General features: G+C 39.4%; 3 protein-coding genes across 3 annotated transcripts; all 3 read right to left on the bottom strand.

The window, feature by feature from the left end:
- Positions 1-360: 360 nt before the first annotated feature.
- On the bottom strand, positions 361-1,308 carry LOC118090297 (olfactory receptor 10V1-like). The gene has a single exon (XM_035125927.1). It carries the CDS (start codon positions 1,306-1,308, stop codon positions 361-363), a length of 948 nt encoding a protein of 315 aa, XP_034981818.1.
- Positions 1,309-11,072: 9,764 nt separating this feature from the next.
- Positions 11,073-12,014, bottom strand: LOC118079784 (olfactory receptor 10V1-like). Its single transcript, XM_035104399.1, has one exon. The coding sequence runs from the start codon at positions 12,012-12,014 to the stop codon at positions 11,073-11,075; it is 942 nt and encodes a 313-aa protein (XP_034960290.1).
- A 4,526-nt stretch (positions 12,015-16,540) lies between these two features.
- LOC118079840 (olfactory receptor 10V1-like) lies at positions 16,541-17,482 on the bottom strand. The gene has a single exon (XM_035104530.2). It carries the CDS (start codon positions 17,480-17,482, stop codon positions 16,541-16,543), a length of 942 nt encoding a protein of 313 aa, XP_034960421.1.
- Positions 17,483-23,232: the final 5,750 nt, after the last annotated feature.

The following is a 23,232-nucleotide window of genomic DNA, read 5'->3' as shown; positions in this document are numbered from 1 at the left end:
GTCGCCTCACAATATCTTGTATTAGTTCTCTCTGTGGCTGGAAACTTGTCCAGGTTCTCCTGCCCATCAAAACAGAACTCAGCGTCACTAGCGTAACTGTTGTTCTGCTTGCTTTCAATCAGGCATTTGTTTCATTTCCTTCAAGAATACCAATACTGCATTCGGGTCAATTGGCCACACAATGCACTGGCGCAACTTCTGCTACAGGCAAAGAACGTTCCTTTTGAGGCACAGTTGCAGATTAGTCATAGAGCCTACCTATGCATCCTTTCATCACTGACCTGTGGTTTCAGTTCCACCATACCATTTCAACAGATGGCAGCAGACGGTGTACCATTCCCTGGTTGCAATTCAACGCTGTCATTTTTTCTGGGACAGCACAGCTCTTTTTAAGGCTCTGATTAGTGCATCCTTTAACTCTTTGTTCCTCATGCTATAGATCAAGGGGTTCAGCACAGGAGTGACAAAGGTGTAGACCACAGACACCGCCCGGCCTTCTTCCGGTGAGTAGCTGGAGCTTGGGCAAAGGTATATCAAACTGCCAGAGCCATACTGCAGAAGGACGACCATTAAGTGGGAGGAACAGGTGGAGAAAGCCCTTTGCCTGCCTGCAGCAGAGCTGATCCGCAAGACAGCAGCCACAATGAAAGCATAGGAGATAGAGATTAGGAGGAAAGGGATGGCGAGGACAGCAATGCTGACAATAAAAAAGACAGTTTGGTGGAAATGGGTATCGCCGCAAGCCAGTTTAATGACAACAGGGACATCGCAGAAAAAATTATTGATTTCCTTATTGGCACAGAAAGGCAAAGTCAATATCAAGATAGAAAGCTGAATGCCAAAGAAGCAACTCATGGCCAAGGTCCCAACAACAATTTTCACACATACCCTCCAGTTCATGATGACAGTGTAGCTGAGCGGGTGACAGATTGCCACATAGCGGTCATATGCCATGATTGCTATCAGGAAACAGTCAATACTTCCCAGGAAGGTAAAGAAGAACATTTGGGTCCCACAGCCAGCCAAGGTGATGGAGACCTTTCTCGAAGAAGCAACGTGGGCCAGAGTGAGGGGTGCAATGGTACAAGAATAAGCGATTTCCAGACATGCCAGGTTAGCCAAGAAATAATACATCGGGGTGTGAAGAGAATGTGTGGTGTAGATAATGAGAACAATGGTAGCATTCCCAAACAGGCTGAGCAAGTAGAGAATCAGAAAAGTCCAGAAAATCAGCTGCCTCGTGCCTGGGTGCGTTGTGAATGGTTGGAAGTGGAACTGTATAATTCCAGTTTGGTTTCCAGTCTCCATATAAACCTGCATATCAGTTTTGCTATGGGTTAAGAGGAGAGAGGACAAAATTACTGAGAAGCCTGCATTGGGCAAGCAGGAAATTAAGTAACACAGATAAATTGAATTGCAACAAACAGGGAGGATGTTGCAAACTTGGCTGATAGTGAATGTGCAATTGATCAACATATCCTTTAATACTGAAGTTCAGACTTCTGTGGGCAGCTATTAACAAGAATGAGACCAGGTTCTTAGAGTAGGTTGTTCACGGACATGTCTACATCCATTAAAACTGAGCGACTATTACACTGCCTATAAATGGCTAGGTTGATATTGAAATGTTTTACAATTTTGTATGTGCTGTAAGCCGCCCAGAGTAGCTGGGGAAACCCTGCCAGATGGATGGGGTATAATAATAATAATAATAATAATAATAATAATAATAATAATAATATGTATTGGGATGAATGTGTACTGGAAAGCTGACAACTTCTTATGAGGACTTCAAAACTAATAATAGCAAACAGATGTGGAGATCTGAAATTAATAATGGAAAAACAGAAAAACTGAAAGGCACCAAAGTTGATACATTTATCCACCCCAAATTGATGGGACCATTTATGCCACAAACTTTTTCTGCTTTGTTATAACCATCAACAGTGAGAAATAGCCATTTTAAGTTCTCATTGTTTACTTTCCAAATTCAAGCCATTTCCAAATTTATTCATATTTTGGACAGAAGTGTTTGATTCTTTCAGTGAAACTTGTGGCTACAATTTCACAGTGTGTGTGTGTGTGTGTGTGTGTGTGTGTGTGTCTGCTGCAAACTGGAACGAAACAGGAGTAGCAGTACTGAAGGCACAGCTGACAAAAACAGGATAGATTGTTCCTAGTCGGGAACCATCTATATCATGCTTTATCTCAGCGGCTAGGGTGTTCTTTATGCAATTCCTGCATTCTGGATGTGGGGTGAGGTTTTTGTTTCTGATATCTGCCACAGGACAGTCTGTCTCAAAAATGTTTTCTAAAGAACCCTGAAGCTTATTTTTTTACCCCCTCTCCCTAACTCTGGTGTTTGCGTGCATTTGACATATCAGTACATATTTTATTTGTTTTGTTTGTACTTTCTTTGAGGGATAGTCATTTATTAGTGCATTTTTAAAAAAATCTACCTACCTTCCTACCCTGACAAAGTCAAGAAAACTTGCTAAATGAATTCCCCACCACCACCACTCTTCTTCTGTTGACTTAACATACGAGCAGCAACCTGGACATGAATATTTACTTCCCATTGTTGCTGTTAAATTCAAAATTATTCCTTCCTTCCCTTATTTCCTTTGTAAAACATTCTCATTGGGGTCAACACATGCAGCCGTTTTAGCATATCTACTCTTCCATGTGAGTGTCTTTCTTACCTGTATTGAAACCAGCAGCTGCTGTCTTTTCTTCACATCTCCCAGCATTCGAGGCATTTTAACCTATCTTCTATAGCCCCTTGGGAGTGAACTACTGAAGCTGCCTCTCACCACAGCTCCTATCAGCAAGAGGTTTGGTGAACATTCAGCCTGATTTACTTGCCCAAAAATTGGGAGGTTAGACATTATTGACTGTTTATTGAAAATTCATTCTGACTGGTTTGCAGAGAGGTTATATGACCTTGCATCAGGTGTCCTTCCATACTTTCCTTTGCATTTTCCTGACACTTTCCCTATTACCACACACACAAAAAGGTTGGGGAGGGGGAGATGAACCAGCTTTATTGCACAGACTTTGACTGAGCTGCCTAAATTTGCCAATATATGACTGAATCCCACTGAAAATAGCAACAGTCTGAAAGCACTGTGGATGATGCAGAATCTTTTTCTAAGCTCATGGGCGGATTGAGAGCAGTGCTTGGAATGAACTAGTTGAGCTCTATGAAGTTTACTGAAATAGTTTAAAAATCTCCGAACTACACCTGAAAGTTGAGCCCATAATTGGCAGGTGAACTAAGGTGGATTCAGTTAATTTGGGGGTTCAACTCCAAATGATTTCATCTTCCTGTCTATTCCCTCTTCTTCCCACAGCAAGAGGCCCAGACTCCTAGCTTTCATTTAAAAAGTCCATCAGACATCTACAAAGAAAGTTAGAAAGCAAACTGTGGAGACAATGTCCGAAGTCTTATTAAGTGGATACAGAGGTGCTGCTGTTGCTAAGGGTGCTTAGTCACTTAACCATGTTTGCTAAGCAACCAGAATAAAGGATTGTGTGCCATTTCCTGTATCTTCTCTGCTGAAGAGAGTCACTCTCTTCCAACAGGAGCAGCTTGCAGCAGAAAGCACAAATAAAGCAAAGGAACAAAACAAATGATGTTTTGTTGGCACAATTTAAGCAGAGTAAACAATTTTTAGTATGGAAATACAATTATGTGGCAAGGTTCATCTGTTGACATTCTCTCTATTAGGCATCTTGTGAGTGGTCCCTGATTACCCTGTAGTTCAGCCCAGGAGCTTCTAACTTTCTGAATGCTGAAGGTTTTTGTTCTTTTGCAGAAGATGAACACTTTATGAACTAAAAAGTTCATTTGAATGAATGTGAGCAGAACTAGCTTGTCTTATAAAATGATGAACTTGAACTGAAATGAACTTTCGAAGCCCTGGTTGAAAGTTTACTGAGGGTTTGGATTTGGTGCACACATAGGCCACCTGTGAATCCAGCAGTTGTATTTGTTGCATTTTTTCATACTTTGGTTACTGGTTGTTGTTGGGGCTCTTTCCTGAAGACAAATCAGCTCTTAATTATCCAGTAATAACTTCTACATCTCCTCTTCCCCTATATGATCTTCATTCTTGATTGGCCAAGAGGAATTCATCCTTTTAAATCAAATTTTGCCCTCATTGTCACCATCTTTGAAGAAGTTTCTGGATTTTAATACAGTTAGATTTTAATACAGCAAAAAGGAAAGGTATTGTTCCATGTTAATGAATGAAAAAAATATTTTTGTAAGATGTATGATAATGCAAGGTGGTCTTCAAATAGTATTAGGGATCCATAGAGGCCGAGAGAAATAAATAACAAGAAAGGGGCTGTGTTGAGGATATGTGTTGAGGAACTTTGGAGCACTAGGTTCATTTGTGGGCTAGAAATAAGAACCTTTATGAGAAAAATCTTGTTATTCTCAGTTCAGTGCAGATCAGTACTGAGAGCTGTAGTGGCAAGAGGTGACTCTGGAGTGTGCAAGGTAGAGTTTCGCTGATGAGTAGATTGTCCACCTGGCATGTCTATGGGTGGAAAAAGAAAAGCAGCAGCAAAAGCCAGCAAGGGACAGCAATCATTGATGAGTTCAGTGCTGCAGTGGAGAAAGATAAAACCAATTTAAAATTAGGATTTTTGGCTTCCTGTTTCCGGCGGTGAGAAATGGCTGACTCCCATACCCCAGCAGTGCCAGTAATTCAGGGCTGGTATGGGGGTAATTAGCCCTGGCAGACTTCCTAGGATGGGGGAGGAGTGTCTTGTAGACCCGCAGATTATCCGAGATTGTCAGCTTGCATCAAGGTGGAGGCGGCAGGACACTGGGTCCCAGAGCACAACACAGCCGGCACTCTCCAAAGCCACTCTCATAGCCAGAAATATCTGTTTGATAAGATAATTAGATTTGGACAATAAACATAGTCTGGACCAAAGAAGACTGAGAAAAAACCTGCAGATTTGTACAGTCCCTGGCTAGGGCTTCAAGGCTCGGAGACTTCAAAGAGATTCTCGTCATGGTGTTTGGATTAAGGAGCTATTGGCACAATCTTTTTTTCTTTACAATACTTTAAATTGGTCTTTCTATGCCTAGCCTCATTAAGCAACCTAATTTATTTTGAGGAGTACAGATGGACTTCTATTGATTGGATATTCAATTGCGCAGCTTTATTTGGTTTGAAAGACTTGATAAAGAAAAGAAGAAACAAGATGGCGCTTGATAATGACGCAGCACAGAAAAATGTGAGTTCCTCCCTGGTTCGAAGGAAGTGGAGGTGTTTGCTGGCTGACTTTGTAGTGATTTGAGACAATAATTTGGGATAACATGCAGTGCAGCTGTTTGCAGAGTTTCTTCATTAAGTGCGAGAGAGAAGGCTAAATGGATGTCTAGCAGCCCCCCTCCTAGGGCCCAGGAGGAGGGAATGTGTCATCTCCGAAAGCCGATTGATCGTCAAATGATTTATATCTGTGGAATACAGTTTATTTACATTGCAAGATGCAAACAGTATGCCTTACATCAAATGACAAATTTGGACAACAGCCTGGATGGGAAAACAAAATAAAAAAATCATTCCAGTAGCACCTTAGAGACCAACTAGGTTTGTCATAGGTATGAGCTTTCGTGAGCATGCACACTTCTTCAGATACACTGAAACAGAAGTCACCAGACCCTATGTATAGTCAGAGGGTGGGGAGGGTATTACTCAGAAGGGGGGTGGGAATGGGTGATTGGCTGATAGGAGTGGAAACCTGTTGATGACTGTTAACGACTGTTAATGAGTGCAATAGGTCTTGCAGGAAAAAGCAAGGGCTGAGGAAAAAGCAAGGGCTGAGGTGCTAAGCCCGGATGGGAGTAACTCAACAACTTAATAACACAGGAGTTGCTGCATCATTAAACATTAAATGAGGACTTGGGCAACAGCCTGGATCGGAAGATTGGAATGAAGTCAGGAAAAGCTGCACTGGTAAATAGACAGTTGGAAAAATACATATTTACAAATAAAGCTTTACTCGATGGATGTAAAGATATATGATTTTTGACATGATTGAGAATCGCACAGCCAGGGACGGAGAACTTTAAAGTGTTAAAATCGGAATGTGGAAAATAGGAGAACAACAACAAGAAGGCAGGAAGACAACAAGAAGACAACAAGAAGGCAGGTCCAGACTACGGGAAGCCTGGAAAAAAATTAATAATTAATAATTTGGATTACAATTTTGTCTCTTTTTTCGTTTGTTGTTTTTAATTGGATTATGATTACATGTTGATTGGCTGTTTTTATTGGAAAATTAATTAAAATGATTTTAAAAAAAGAAGTAAAGTGGATAACGAAGATGTGTTTAAATATTACAAAATAGAAAATTAATAAAAGATATTATTAAAAAAAAGAAAACTAAGATTTTGGGTGGTGGAATTTCTGCATAGCCTGAGCAAATTTGGTGGCAGTTTTGGAAGTGGAGTTGGGTTTAGGGACAATAGCACCAGTGGGGGAGCAATCAGCTGGCCGTAAGGGCAAGAATTACATGTCCCACAGGCCACAAGTACCTGGTCACTTATGAGCTAGATGGACTAATGGCATGACTTGGTATGTGCCATATATGTATTTATATGTATTTTCCTTATGAGGAACCGAAGTTAACAATGACTTTGCAATGCTACTCAATCTGAGCTTTCAACCTAAGTGTTCCATATACAAGTCAACCATTTTCTCCATTGAACTACACTTAGATATGGAGTTGAGTCTTAAAGTGGCCGTGTAAATATTTACTTACGCCAGAAAAGTCCTTGGAGAATTGAAACTTTATAAACTTACAGCCAGTTCTCTGAGGGTGAACATCCCTTGAAAATTGAAGCATATATGTGCAAGACTCTTGGCCCAGATCAACAATTGCCTCCTCTTAAGGGACAACTTTATCTTTGGGGAACCAAGTATCTTTCTCTGGTGCATAAACTTGTAAAGTCCTAAAGCATCTTTCATGGCCGTCAGAGAATTATGTTAACTTGTGCATGTCTCATAAGAGATCTCCTAGTTTTAACAAGCCTCTAAGGCATTCTGTCTTGAAATTATTTGTCTCAACAGAGGGCGGGGGGTGCGGAGAGAGAACCTTTGCCTCCTTAACAACTTTTCTCACCATCTTATCCATAAATCCCAATAGGATGTTACTTATTTATATTTAAGAAAGTTCTACAGAACTTCCCAAAATCAGAGAAAGCATCTCAAGGTCCTAAGAGAGGGACAATTTCAAGGTTATTTCTCATCCTTAAAGAAAACAGTAGCTGTTGCAGTGTTTGTTAGCATCACTTTCCCCAGAGATGTAATGTATTAGAATTTGAAAGAACTAATTACCGTCTTATAATCGAGGAAGGAAGGACAGATCCTGAAGCTGAGGCTCCAATACTTTGGCCACCTCATGAGAAGAGAAGACTCCCTGGAAAAGACCCTGATGTTGGGAATGATGGAGGGCACTAAGAGAAGGGGACGGCAGAGGACGAGATGGTTGGATAGTGTTCTCGAAGCTACCAACATGAGTTTGACCAAGCTGCGGGAGGCAGTGGAAGACAACAATCGAGGAAGAGGGACAGTCTATACTAAATATTGTGATGGATAAATACCCTGTTTCTAATATTTTAAGACATACCCATAAAATAAGCCATAGCAGGATTTTTAAGCATTCAAGGAATATAAGCCATACCCCGAAAATAAGACATAGTGATAGGCGCAGCAGCAATGCCGGCCGCGGCAGGAGGAGGAGGAAAAAAATAAGACATCCCTTGAAAATAAGCCATAGTGTGTTTTTTTGAGGAAAAAATAAATATAAGACGTGTCTTATAATATGAGAAACACGGTATCAGTCACCACCACCCCTCCAAAAGCATTCCCCCAAACAAAGGTTGGTGTCCAATGAACAGGCCCAGCAACCCATTAGTGACCTAATCATCCACACACTTGGGCTGCTGTGTGGTTTTACTGTGGTGCTTTAATTATTTGATTCGTTTATCAAGAAGTTTTCATTCTTTTCCACAAGTCAGAAGTACATTAGCACAAATGAGCAAAATTTTGCAGGCATAATTCTAAACCATGATTCTATAACCAAGCCTCTCCCAAAAGTACTATCACTCTCTAAACCTTTGTTTCCATAGCCATATTCACAATGCTCTTGCTAGAAAAACAATTGACTAAAATTATTCAAATCATTCAGTTGTAAAACAATCTCTTTGTACTGTTCCACCTGTGAATTTTATGAAACTGATTTTTGCTGTGACTGAGGACTCCTCCTGATATAAAGCTCTTTATCAATCAATGACTGGCTATTCCCTAATAAGAGGGACTGCTCAGTTTGTAGCGCATCCTTGTTCCAGTAACAATAACGGTTCTTATTTCTGGACTATATTGCCACATATTTACCTAGTGCTCCAAAGTTTCTCAACACATACCCTGCCCCTTTCCAGTTATTTATTTCTCTTGGCCTCTATGGATCCTTAATACAGTGGTACCTTGGTTTAAGTACACAATTGGTTCCGGAAGTCTGTACTTAACCTGAAGCGTACTTAACCTGAAGCGAACTTTCCCATTGAAGTGGATTAATCCATTCCAGACGAGTCCTCAGAGTACTTAAACTGAAAGTACTCAAACTGAAGCGTACTTAAACCGAGGTATGACTGTACCAAATGAAGACCATGTATCATATAATATACAGGAGAAGTTAAACACGATACTGTCTTCTCTCCCCCCCCCCAATCATATATTTCTCCAGTCTTGTGGGACTATTTCCTCTGAGGGCACCTTTATATAGGGCACCTGGTTTTCTGCTTGCTGCACCTTCTTGTTTGGATTGCCCTGCCTGAGATATACGAGTTCTATATGTGATGTGGTCTCTTTTCAAATCCGCAGGGAATATGGGATCTATCAGGTTCAGAATACACAAGAAAACCAGGGAAGGGTTATTTCTATGGTTTCATTATTCTAAAATTTTCCAATAATGATCCAGCAGAAACCTGGTCTTTTGTGAAGGTTGGCATTTATTATTATTGCATAGAAGAAAATTTATAAAATTAAGTGCTTTTACTTCCATCATTTCTCCTTCCAGTGTTTCAACCACCATCTGAAGAACATACACCACAGTATGAAAGCAGCTTGAGACTTGCTGCTCTCTGATCTTTAAATTTTTGTCCTTCTTTACTCAAAATGATCGCTATAGGGAATGAGAGAAAGGAGCACAAAACTTTTCTTTCCTAAAGTTTAGGAGTCTGGCTTTGTATGAGAATGTGAACTCCCTTGTGACTGCTATTAGACAGGGATGGAGGGAAGTGTGAAGTACCAGTACTTGATGATGACAAGCAAGCCCCTAACTTTTGGTATACTTACGTGACTTCTCTGAGTGGTGAGAAGTTCTGGGGGATGCAGTGTTCACGTGGCTTTAGATGCCTTTGGAAATAATTCACAGGAGAATTATGGCGCTTTGTGACATTTCAGTTTATTTATTTAATATATATACATGCATACAGAATCTTAGACTAGACGCAGATTATTGTTTATTCACACACCCACACCCACACACTCAAATACAGAAATAAGTAAATACAGAATAATTAAATAAAATACTGTAAAATAAAATAAGTAAATACCAAAAATAATTACATATATGTTACATTTTACAATAAAGCAAAAAGGTTGCAAGGATGAATATTATGCTGGAAGTTCTTGTTCCAGAATGAAAAAGAGACTCCCCTTCTATTAATCTATGTGACAGTTTTCTATTTGTTACTCTGAAACATATAAATGTAATCATTTTTTATATCCCAGATTTTCTCAAACCAGTGAGATACTAAAAGAGTTGTGCCCCCTCACATTCTAGCAATACATATTTTTGCTGCAGAAAAGTTTAGTGCCACTTCTAAATATTCCTCTAGAGCTATGTTTTTCAAATATCCCAGTAAGAGGCATTTGAGATCATGTGATAATTTCCAACCAATTATCAAATTACATAATTGCATACCCCCTTAAAATGAATTATTGGACAGTCTGCTTGGAGTTAAGATCAAACCTATCCATTCTGAAGGAAATCAGCCCTGAGTGCTCACTGGAAGGACAGAAGTTGAAGCTGAGGCTCCAGTACTTTGGCCACCTCATGAGAAGAGAAGACTCTCTTGAAAGGACCCTGGTGCTGGGAAAAATTGAGGGCACAAGGAGAAGGGGACGGCAGAGGAGGAGATGGTCTGACAGTGTTCTCGAAGCTACCAACATGAGTTTGACCAAACTGCGGGAGGCAGTGGAAGACAGGAGTGCCTGGCATGCTATGGTCCATGGGGTCACATAGAGTCGGACACGACTAAACGACTAAACAACAACGACAACAAATAAATTTGATTTAATGTGTGTGGAACCCCACACAGACAGTATTAGTATAGTTATGTAAGAAAATGTTTAAATATTTCTTAGTGACACAATCTCAGCTTCCACAGCCACCGCCTGTCATGAACCACCACGGACAAGATTGGCAGAAACTGCAGCAGATACATTCTATGCTTATGAAAATATTCTATTTTCTGGTTAATTGTACTGGTTTAAGTGGTTTATATTTGACTTCCTTTAGTAACATTTTATTTTGAAAAGCTTAATGTATTTTTGTTAACTTTTCTTGATTAGATATTCATTCTGCAGTTGAACTCCTTCTTAATGTTTTATTTTGAAATCTTTAAGGTAATGTCTTAGTTTCCTGTTTATTATGTTGCTTTGAATGTTTATTTTATACGTGGCTTTCATTCGTAATCTTTTGTACTGGATTGTTCTGTCTGATATTTTAATGTGTTGTAAACCGCTTTGAGATTATTTTCTTAAAAATATAAAGCAACATAGAAATGAGAGGAATAATGATGATGAGGACAGTAGAATTGCATTGAGTTCCTCTCTCTTGTTACAATCTCACATGACATCCTCTACCTATAGATATTACCATGGGGCGAGACGCTGCATGGGGGTCGTACATTAGCTACCTCTGCTGCTATCAGCCTGTTCCTGTCATCCCCATGGTCTAACTTTAATGAAGACTGCTGGCTGTCAAACCTTTTGGGGGGAAAACACTCTTCTTCGAAAGGCTCTCCTCAGTGCCTCTTTCAGATCCTTGTTTCTCATGCTATAGATCAGAGGGTTCAGTAGGGGAGTGACAAAGGTGTAGACCACAGACACCACTCGACCCTCCTGTGGTGAGTAGCTGGAGTTGGGCCGTAAGTATATGAAACTGCAACAGCCGTACTGTAGGAGGACAACCATCAAGTGGGAGGAGCAAGTGGAGAAGGCTTTTTGCTGGCCTTCAGCAGAACGGATTTGCAAAATGGCCACCGCAATGAAGCTATATGAGATACAGATTAGAAGGAAGGGTATGGTGATGACTACAACACTAACTATGAAGATAACCGCTTGTTGGATGTGGATGTCACTACAACCCAACTGCAGAATGACTGGGATGTCACAGAAGAAGTGATTGATTTCATTTTGGCCACAGAATGGCAAGCGGAAAATAAGGGTGGTCAGTTGTAGAGACAACACAAAACCCAGCAGCCAGGATACCACGACAAGGGAAGTACATACTGTTTTGTTCATGATGAGCATGTAGCGCAGCGGATGGCAAATTGCCACGTATCTATCGTATGCCATGATGGCCAGTAGGACACAATCAGCTCCTCCTAGGAAGACAAAGAAGAACATTTGGGTTCCACAGCCACTTAAGGAAATGGTGGCACTTTTCCTGGACAGAAGGTTGGCCAAAGCCAATGGAGCAATGGCAGAAGAGTAGCAGATCTCCAGAGCTGCCAGGTTGCCCAAGAAGAAATACATGGGGTTATGGAGAGAGTGGTCGACATGGACAATAAGCACGACAGCAGCGTTCCCACAGAGGCTGAGGACGTAGAAGAGCAGAAAGAGAAGGAAAATGACCAGCTGTGTCTCAAGCAAGGTGGAGAAGGGACGGAAATAGAATTCAGTTTGGTTTTCATATCCCATGAAGATGGTAAAGAGGACCTGAAAGGAAAATAAAGATCTGGGTCAATGAGTTACCTTAGCTCAGCAGTCAGGATACCCTCATCCTGCAACCTGGCTTCCTAAAATAACGTGTCTGCACCAACTCTTTTCAGTTCTTAGTACATAAAAGGTTATACAGTACTGTATAGAACATTCAGATGGGGAGCATTCCTTCAGCAATCTATTTTATTTTTCCTCAGAGGACTGCACTTCCCGTACTGGTACAATTCATACATTGAAATTCATACATGTTGCCTTCAGTGCTGTGGATGAAACATAGCAGGAAGCAAACACAGAAGAAGCACAACACTCCAGATAGTCAATTGCTTCTCTTTTTGAGACATTATTCAAATATAAGTATGCTTGGTTAATGTTTTGCACATTATTGTCCAAAAGAGTCATTTGCTCTCCTCAATTAAATGTCAAAATAGTATTTTACTTTAGTCTGCATATCATGGCCGATTTCGAAATACACATTCAACTTGAACCGAAACAAAATATATGTTTAATAATGATTGGGAGACAGTGACATGAACTACTTACACTTGTATGGTTCTTGGCATCAGCCCTTCATTAGTATTATTATTTTTGTGAGGAGGAATTAAAGAACCTTTTAATGAGGGTGAAAGAGGAGAGCGCAAAATATGGTCTGAAACGCAACAACAACAAAACCAAGATCTTGGCCACTGGTCCCATCACCTCCTGGCAAAATAGAGGCAGTGAGAGATTTTACTTTCTTGGGTTCCATGATCACTGCAGATGGTGACAGCAGTCACGAAATTAAAAGACGCCTGCTTCTTGGGAGAAAAGCAATGACAAACCTAGACAGCATCTTAAAAAGCAGAGACATCACCTTGCCGACAAAGGTCCGTATAGTTAAAGCTACGGTTTTCCCAGTAGTGATGTATGGAAGTGAGAGCTGGACCATAAAGAAGGCTGATCGCCGAAGAATTGATGCTTTTGAATTATGGTGCTGGAGGAGACTCTTGAGAGTCCCATGGACTGCAAGAAGATCAAACCTATCCATTCTGAAGGAAATCAGCCCTGAGCGCTCACTGGAAGGACAGATCGTGAAGCTGAGGCTCCAATACTTTGGCCACCTCATGAGAAGAGAAGACTCCCTGGAAAAGACCCTGATGTTGGGAAAGATGGAGGGCACAAGGAGAAGGGGACAACAGAGGATGAGGTGGTTGGACAGTGTTCTTGAAGCTACCAACATGAGTCTGACCAAACTGCGGGAGGCAGTGGAAGACAAGAATGCCTGGCGAGCTCCGGTCCATGGGGTCACGAAGAGTCGGACATGACTAAACGACTAAACAACAACAACAAAGTTAGAAGGGGAACCGCAATTGACTTTACATGGTATCTGGAGTGTTGTGCTTCTTCTGTGTGTGCTTCCTGCTATGTTTCACCCACAGCACTGAAGGCAACACTCCATGTGACAAACTGGACTCTTTTTAATTGTTGGCACTTGTGAAATTTACACTTTCCATTGGAAGCTCTGCTCCATCAGTTGATGTGGGTGTTACTACTCCAAGCTAAATTTATGGGGTTGATTTTAACCCTGTATCTTTTTATTCTTTTCTGAGGAGTACAGAACGATTGTTTATCCCACTATAACTGTACAGACAAACACATAAAGGTAACCATTCAAATTCATAGCATTCATGCTAGGATGAAAAATTTAGGCAAAATGCCCAGTTAATGGAGAAAGGCAGATAGGCATTTTACATGTAGCCCAATTGACCAAGTTCAATGGGAAATGCACACTGGGTCGGAACCTTGGCTCAAGTAATTTTGAGGCACATTAGATGTGACAGCAAAGCTCCAATGTACTCTAAAAACATACCTCCAGACTATTCTGTTAAACGCATATAGTACTCATCTAAGCTGGAATGGGGTTTTTCCAGCTCTGATAATGTGGCAGTTTCAATGGAGTATGCATCGGATGGTAGGGGAAATAGATCACATTTAAAAAATAATAATAATAAAGTAGCGAAACCTATTTAGAAAAGCACTGGATGTGAAATCCATATGCATTCATTTGTCATATTTAGGATATTTTGAGGATCTTATTCGATCAAAACACTGAAAGTCAATGGGCAGGAACTGATGGATGAAAGCATCTGCTACATTGAATGTGTTTAGGGTTAAATCATGGTTCAGAGGAAAAGAAATTTAAGAAATAGATTGCAGCTATCTGAAGAATGAACAAGTATCTGCTTCTCCATTTATTCAGAACAATCTCAACAGTATTTTGGCTATGATCTTGAAAAATCTGGAGCTTCTTCTCCCCTTTCTTTTTCACTGCACAGAATCTGGTTTTGTACACACCATACATTTTGTACACACAACCACATTCCCCATGTCCCAGAAAAAAGAATCCTAGGAATTGTACATTTTACTCACCACAAGGGTACAATACCCACCACCCTTAAACTGCAGTTCCTAGGATGGTGGGGAACATGCTATAAATGCCATTTACGTGTATGATGTCTACACAACCTATGCATTTTGATTCTAGAGTCTGGAATCTCATACACTAAGGATGGGGGGAAAGGAAAATGCATGCTGAATAGAAAACTTGTTGAATAGAGAATGAAAGGCTTATGAAGTAGGCAAGTGGATAGAATCCACATCCACAGAAATGACTTACTTGGATACTCCTGGTGCTGGACTGCCAAGGGAAATCTACAGGCATTTGCTGTTGCTCTGTAACCAGAAAGGGAAAAGCGAGTGGTGTTGATAGACCACAAATAGTGGCAAAGTTCACAACTGCTCCTTTCACAATGAATAGTGGCAACGTTCACAACCAAGGAATGAAGGGCTAAGAGAGCATCCCTTTGGCACATCCATTTTGTTTCCTGGTTGTGAAGACCCTCCTTTAGAAAGCATGCAAAGACCCTTAAGGGAGCAAGAGTGAGGAGAGAAAATTTTCTTTCCTGGAGTGCAGGCATTAGGCTTTATATGAGAGAGTGAACTCTCTTGTGGCTGCTCTTACACAGGAATGGAAGGAAGTGTGAAGTACTTGATGATAAAAAAAGTAAGACTCTAACTATTGGTATACTTTCATGACTTCTCTGAGTGGAGAGAAGTTCTGGGAGATGCAGTGTTCACCTGGGTTTAGATGCCTTTGGAAATAATTCACAGGAGAATTATGGTGCTTTGTGACATTTCAGTTAGTTTATTTAACATACGGTACATACATACATAATCTTAGACTAGAGGCAGATTATTGTTTATACACACACACACACACACACACACACACACTACAGAAATAATTAAATACAGAATAAGCAAATAAAATAAGTAAGTACCAAAAAATTACATATATGATACATTTTACAATAAAGCAAGAATGTTGTAAGGATTAATATTATGCTGGAATATATTGCTCCAGCATGAAAAAGAGACTCCCCTTCTACAAATCTATGTGATAGTTTGTTATTTGTTACTCTGAAACTTTTCAATTTAATCATTGCTTATATCCCAGATTTTCACAAACCAGTGAAATACTAAAAGAGCTGTGGTCCTGTCCCCATCCCCCACCTTCTAGCAATGTATATTTCTGCTGCAGAAAAGTTTAGTGCCACTTCTAAATATTCCTCCAGTTTTTTTTTTCAAATATCCTAGAAAGAGGCATTTGAGATCTTGTGATATTGAATTTCCAATCAATTATTAATTTACATAATTGCATACCCCCATAAACTGAATTATTGGACAGTCTGCTTGGAGGCTGTTACATCTCTAGCATTTTGGGTGCTTCTAAATAAATTTGATTTAATGTGTGTGGAACCCCACACAGACAGTATTAGTATAGCTATGTAAGAAAATGTATAAATCTCTCTCGCGCCATTTTGCATAAGGTGTAGAGTTCATTAAATGATATGGCCATCTTGGCTGTCTCTTAGTGCAAACACAGTCTCAGCTTCCACACCCACCGCCTGTCATGAACCACCACAGACAGGATTGACAGAAACTGCAGCAAATACAATCTATGCTTATGATAATATTCTGTTCTCTGGTTAATTGTACTGGTTTAAGAGGTTTATATTTGACTTCATTTGGCAACATTTTATTTTGAAATGCTTAAAGTATTTTTTGTTAACTTTGCTGGATTAGATATTCATTCTGTAGTTGAACTCCTTCATAATGTTTTACTTTGAAATCTTTAAGATAATGTCTTAGTTTCCTGTTCATTATGTTGCTTTGAATGTATATTTTATATGTGGCTTTCGTTGGTAATCTTTTATACTGGATTGTTCTGTCTGATATTTTAATGTGTTGTAAAGCGCTATAAGATTATTTTCTTAAAAATATAAAGCAATATAGAAATGAAAGGAATAATGATGATGATTATGACAGTAGAATTGCATTGAGTTCTTCTCTCTTGTTACAATCTCACATGACACCCTCTACCTATAGATATTACCATGGGGCGAGACGCTGCTATCAGCCTGTTCCTGTCATCCCCATGGTCTAACTTTAATGAAGACTGCTGGCTGTCAAACCTTCTGGGGGGGAAACACTCTTCTTCGAAAGGCTCTCCTCAGCGCCTCTTTCAGATCCTTGTTTCTCATGCTATAGATCAGAGGGTTTAGTAGGGGAGTGACAAAGGTGTAGACCACAGACACCACTTGACCCTCCTGTGGTGAGTAGCTGGAGTTGGGCCGCAAGTATATGAAACTGCAACAGCCGTACTGCAGGAGGACAACCATCAAGTGGGAGGAGCAAGTGGAGAAGGCTTTTTGCTGGCCTTCAGCAGAACGGATTTGCAAAATGGCCACTGCAATGAAGCTATATGAGATACAGATTAGAAGGAAGGGTATGGTGAGGACTACAACACTAACTATGAAGAGAACAGCTTGGTGGATGTGGGTGTCACTACAACCCAACTGCAGAATGACTGGGATGTCACAGAAGAAGTGATTGATTTCATTTTGGCCACAGAATGGCAAGCGGAAAATAAGGATGGTCAGTTGTAGAGACAACAGAAAGCCCAGCAGCCAGGATGCTGCTACGAGGGAAGTACATACTGTTTTGTTCATGATGAGCATGTAGCGCAGAGGATGGCAAATTGCCACGTATCTATCGTATGCCATGATGGCCAGTAGGACACAATCAGCTCCTCCCAGGAAGACAAAGAAGAACATTTGGGTTCCACAGCCACTTAAGGAAATGGTGGCACTTTTCCTGGACAGAAGGTTGGCCAAAGCCAATGGAGCAATGGCAGAAGAGTAGCAGATCTCTAGAGCTGCCAGGTTGCCCAAGAAGAAATACATGGGGTTATGGAGAGAGTGGTCGACATGGACAATAAGCACGACAGCAGCGTTCCCACAGAGGCTGAGGACGTAGAAGAGCAGAAAGAGAATGAAAATGACCAGCTGTGTCTCAAGCAAGGTTGAGAAGGGACGGAAATAGAATTCAGTTTGGTTTTCATATCCCATGAAGATGGTAAAGAGGACCTGAAAGGAAAATAAAGATCTAGGTCAATGAGTTACCTTAGCTCAGCAGTCAGGATACCCTCATCCTGCAACCTGGCTTCCTAAAATAACGTGTCTGCACCAACTCTTTTCAGTTCTTAGTACATAAAAGGTTATACAGTATAGAACATTCAGATGGGGAACATTCATTCAGCAATCTATTTTATTCTTCCTCAGAGTACTGGTACAATTCATACATTAAAATTGCTTCTCTTTTTGGAGACATTATTCTAATTTAAGTATGCTTGTTTAATGTTTGCCACATTATTGTCCAATTCATACATGTTGCCTTCATACATGTTGCCTTCAGTGCTGTGGATGAAACATAGCAGGAAGCAAACACAGAAGAAGCACAACACTCCAGATAGTCAATTGCTTCTCTTTTTGAGACATTATTCAAATATAAGTATGCTTGGTTAATGTTTTACACATTATTGTCCAAAAGAGTCATTTGCTCTCCTCAATTAAATGTCAAAATAGTATTTTACTTTAGTCTGCATATCATGGCCGATTTCGAAATACACATTCAACTTGAACCGAAACAAAATATATTTTTAATAATGACTGGGAGACAGTGACATGAGCTACTTACACTTGTATGGTACTTAAAAAAATTTTTTTTAAAAAAATTCGTTTTTAAAAATAAACAAAACACAAACAACAAATGTACATAAAAACAAACAAAACACACACACAAATAAATTTTTCTTATACCTTTCTAACTTATTATTTTACATCATATGGGGACGTCCCTCAGTCCCTCCTTCTGAGCTTCATTTTCCTCCATTCTTTTTAGCAGGTTCATCTACAGATACATATCTCTAACATAAATTTAACTTAATTTCTATGACCAAATAAAATCCTAATACATACTGAAAACCTAAATATACTTCCCTAAGGTAACTTATATATTGCAAAAAAAAAAATTCAAATAAATTCTAAAATTCTTCCAATCTTCTTCAATCTTCTCCTCCTCTTGGCCGCGGAGTCTCCCAGTCATCTTGGCGAGTTCCATATATTCCATCATCTTCATCTGCCAGTTGTTGATAGATAGTATCTCTTGTGTCTTCCATAATTTTGCTAATAACAGGTAGCTGCTGTTGTGGCATACAGAAAGAATGTTCGATCTTTAATATTAATTTCTTCTCCAACAATTCCAAGCAAAAAGGCCTCTGTTTTTTTTTTATGAAAAGTGTATTTCAATACTTTTTTCAATTCATTATAAATATTTTCCCGGAAGTCTTTTAGCTTGGGGCAAGTCCAACACATGTGGTAAAAGGTACCTTCTTTCTCCTTACATTTCCAGCATTTATTATCAGATGCATAATGCATTTTTGCTAATTTGATGGGTGTTAAATACCACCTATACATAATTTTCATCAAATTTTCTTTCAATACATTACATGCAGTAAATTTCATACCTTTTCCCCACATTTTCTCCCAATCATTCAACATAATATTATGCCCCACATCTCTTGCCCAATCAATCATTACTGATTTCACTTGTTCATCTTTTGTAAGCCATTCCAACAATAAATTATACATCTTTTATATTCAACAATTCCGTTTCCAATCTCGCTTTTTCCATTGTAAAACCAGGATTTTTGCTATCTATCTTGAACATTTCATTTATCTGGTGATACTGTAACCAATCATTTAAATTATCTTTGAGCTGTTCATATGACTTTAATTTATATTTATTATATATTTCAGCCAATAAATCACTGTATTTTAACCACTTAGTTTCCATATTTGATTTTTTATGGGCTTTGGCTTCCAATGGTGATAACCACCAGGGTGTTTTCCTTTCTAATAAATCTTTTGTTGTTGTTGTTGTTTAGTCGTTTAGTCGTGTCCGACTCTTCGTGACCCCATGGACCATAGCACGCCAGGCACTCCTGTCTTGCACTGCCTCCCGTAGTTTGGTCAAACTCATGTTCGTAGCTTCGAGAACACTGTCCAACCATCTTGTCCTCTGTCGTCCCCTTCTCCTTGTGCCCTCCATCTTTCCCAACATCAGGGTCTATTCCAAGGTTTCTTCTCTTCTCATGAGGTGGCCAAAGTATTGGAGCCTCAGCTTCACGATCTGTCCTTCCAGGGAGCACTCAGGGCTGATTTCCTTAAGAATGGATAGGTTTGATCTTCTAGCAGTCCATGGGACTCTCAAGAGTCTCCTCCAGCACCATAATTCAAAAGCATCAATTCTTCGGTGATCAGCCTTCTTTATGGTCCAGCTCTCACTTCCATACATCACTACTGGGAAAACCATAGCTTTAACTATACGGACCTTTTTATTCCATACATTGAACAATGATTTTCTAATTATATGATTTTTAAATCCTCTGTGAGCCTTTATCTTGTCATTCCATGAATATGCATGCCAACCAAATACATTGTCAAAACCTTCTAAATCCAATAGATCTGTGTCTTCCAATATGAATCATTCTTTAAGCCAGCAAAATGTCACAGCTTCATAATATTTTTTTTTCTGTGTGTGCTTCCTGCTATGTTTCATCCACAGCACTGAAGGCAACATGCCATGTGCCAAACTGGACTCTTTAATTGTTGGCTCCATCAGTAGATGTGGGTGTTACTACTCCAAGCTCAATTTATGGAGTTGATTTTAACCCTGTATCTTTTTATCCTTTGCTGAGGAGCACAGAACGATTGTTTATCCCACTATAACAGTACAAACAAACATACAAAGGTAACCATTCCGATTCATAGCATTCATGCTAGAATGAAAAATTTAGGCAAAATGCCCAGTTAATGGAGAAAGGCAGATAGGCATTTTACATGTAGCCCAATTGACCAAGTTCAATGGGAAATGCACACTGGGTCGGAACCTTGGCTCAAATAATTTTGAGGCACATTAGATGTGACAGCAAAGCTCCAATGTACTCTAAGAAAATATCCCCAGACTATTCTGTTAATGGCATCTAGTGCTCATCTAAGCTGGAACGGGATTTTTTTCAGCTCTGATAATGTGGCAGTTCCAATGGAGTATGCATCGGATGGTAGGGGAAATAGATCACATTTTAAAAAATAAAATAAAGTAGCCAAACCTATTCAGAAAAGCACTGGATGTGAAATCCACATGGATTCATTTGTCATGTTTAGGATATTTTGAGGATCTTATTCAATGAAAACACTGAAAGTCAATGGACAGATAAGATAAGATAAGATATCTTTATTGTCTTTTTTTTTTAAATACATTTTATTCCAATTTTCCGAATTCAACAAATTAACAAAACCAATCTTTTATACAAAATCTTATATTCACATCTTTTACCTTGCTCCGCCGAGCTATGACTTCCCCCCCTCCCTTCATGCGGGTTTCTTGTTAATTCCTTTTTTTGCAGTTCCTTTTTTAACATATTGGTCAATTCGTAAGGTTTATTTTAATCCTGCGAGAGTTTTTAATGATCTACAGTTTTTCTCCATATAGTCCACATATTTACTCCAGTCCTTTTGAAACCTTGTCTCCCCCTGGTCACGAATCTTGCATGTCAATCTAGCAAGTTCAGCATAGTCCATCATTTTTATCTGCCACTCCACAATTGTAGGTAATTCCTGTAATTTCCATTTTTGGGCTAACAAAGTCCTAGCCGCGGTTGTTGCATACATAAACAGTGTTTGATCTTCTTTTCTAATCTCTCCTCCTATTATTCCTAACAAAAATGCTTCTGGTTTTTTTGGAAAGGTATATCTAAACATCTTTTTCAATTCATTATATAAACTTTCCCAAAATCTTTTAACTTTTTCGCATGTCCACCACATATGATAAAATTCACCATCTTTCTCTTTACATTTCCAGCAACTTTTATCACTCATTCTATACATTTTAGCTAACTTAACTGGAGTTAAATACCATCTGTACATCATCTTATATACATTTTCTTTCAAGGCAGTACATGCTGTAAATCTTAAAGTTTGATTCCATAGTTTCAACCACGCATCATATTCAATATTATGCCCCAAATCTTTTGCCCATTTAATCATCACTTCTTTTGTCAACTCATCTTTTGTATACCACTCCAACAACAGATCATACATCTTTGCCAAAAGCTTTGTTTTGCCTTCTAGCACTTCTATTTGAAATTTGGATCTTTTATCCTCAAAACCTATTTTTCTATCTTCTTTAAGCACATCATTTATTTGATGGTATTCTATCCATCCTGTTAACACTCCTTTAATGTCCTCAAAAGGTTTTAAACTCCATCCTTTTTCAGTTTTCGTCAAGATTTCCTCATACGTGGCCCGCCTCTTTTCCATATTTACTTTCTTAACTGTTAATACCTCTGCTGGTGAAACCCACCAGGGTGTTTTAGTCTCTAACAGCCTTTTATTTCTTTCCCACACCTCGTACAGAGATCTTCTTATCACATGATTCGTAAACCCGAAGATATCTTTATTGTCATTGTCCCCTTGCGGGAACAATGAAATTACTCGGTTGCTACATCCACTCAGATAAAGCATTCTGCATAATCCAAAATTACAAAACCTAATTAAAAACAGTAAATATAATACAAAATAACAAGTAAAATAAGATGACTTTCCAGGCTTTCCATTTAAGGCCAAAATCGCTCTAGAGAAGAAACTGTTCCTGAGACGGCTTGTTCTTGCCTGCATTGTTCTGTATCTCCGTCCCGATGGCAGGAGCTCAAAGAAATGGTGACCAGGGTGCGTTGGATCTCTTGATATGTCTAGTGCTTTTCTATGGCACCTGGTGGTGTAGATTTGTTCTAAGGTGGAGAGTGAGCAGCCAATAATGCTCTCTGCTGTTTTAATAATTCTACACAGCCCTGCTCTATCCTGAGAAGTACAGGAACTGATGGCTGAAAGCACCTGCTCCATTTAATGTGTTTATGATTGATTGATTGATTGATTGATTGATTGAATCTTTATTTGCATCAGCCACCAGCCACAGCAAACATAAAAACAAACAAAATATGGTATACAGAGGATAAAGATAAAAGGTCAATTATATAAACTATATTTTGGGGGTTTAGATCAATATTCAAATAACGGATCTTATTCTAATTGCCCCAGCTAAAAACCTGGCAACCTTTGCTGTCATCTGCTCATCTTGATCTGCCAAGAGAAACTAGACTGTAACAGTGGTTGGACGACCCAGAACGGGCAATAATAGAGGGGTGATAACCTCACTCCTCAAATCTTTATAAAGTGTGCAAGCAAGAAGGACATGGGCCACCGATTCAGTACTGCCATCTCAATGTGTTTATGGTTAAATCATGGTTCACAAGGAAAAGAAATTTAGAAAACAAATTGCAGTTATCTGAAGAATGAACAAGTATCTGCTTTGCCATTTATTCAGAACAATCCTTTTCTCCCTTTTCTTTTTCACTGCACAGAATCTAGATTTGTACACACCATACATTTTGTACACACAACCACATTCCCCATGTCCCAGAAAAAAGAATCCTAGGAACTGTACATTTTACCCACAACAGGGGTACAATACCCAGCACCCTTAAACTGCAGTTCCTAGGATGGTGGGGAACATGCTATAAATGCCCTTTACGTGTATGATGTCTACGCAACCTATGCTTTTTATTTTAGAGTCTGGAATCTCATGCACTAAGGATGGAAAAAAACATGTTGAATAGGGAAGGAAAGGCTTATGAAGTAGGCAAGTGAACAGAATCCACATCCAGAGGAATGACTTACTTGGATACTCCTGGTGCTGGACT

The sequence above is a fragment of the Zootoca vivipara genome, chromosome 1, assembly GCF_965207765.1.
Source record: "Zootoca vivipara chromosome 1, rZooViv2.hap1.1, whole genome shotgun sequence".
Lineage (NCBI taxonomy): Eukaryota > Metazoa > Chordata > Lepidosauria > Squamata > Lacertidae > Zootoca > Zootoca vivipara.
Note: the sequence above shows the minus strand (reverse complement) of the source record. Positions and strands in the feature narration are given on the sequence as shown.

What these genes read in the sequence shown, in the direction of transcription:
- LOC118090297 (XM_035125927.1), bottom strand. Translation starts at nt 1,308, where the DNA reads ATGGAGACTGGAAACCAAACTGGAATTATACAGTTCCACTTCCAACCA.
- LOC118079784 (XM_035104399.1), bottom strand. Translation starts at nt 12,014, where the DNA reads ATGGGATATGAAAACCAAACTGAATTCTATTTCCGTCCCTTCTCCACC.
- LOC118079840 (XM_035104530.2), bottom strand. Translation starts at nt 17,482, where the DNA reads ATGGGATATGAAAACCAAACTGAATTCTATTTCCGTCCCTTCTCAACC.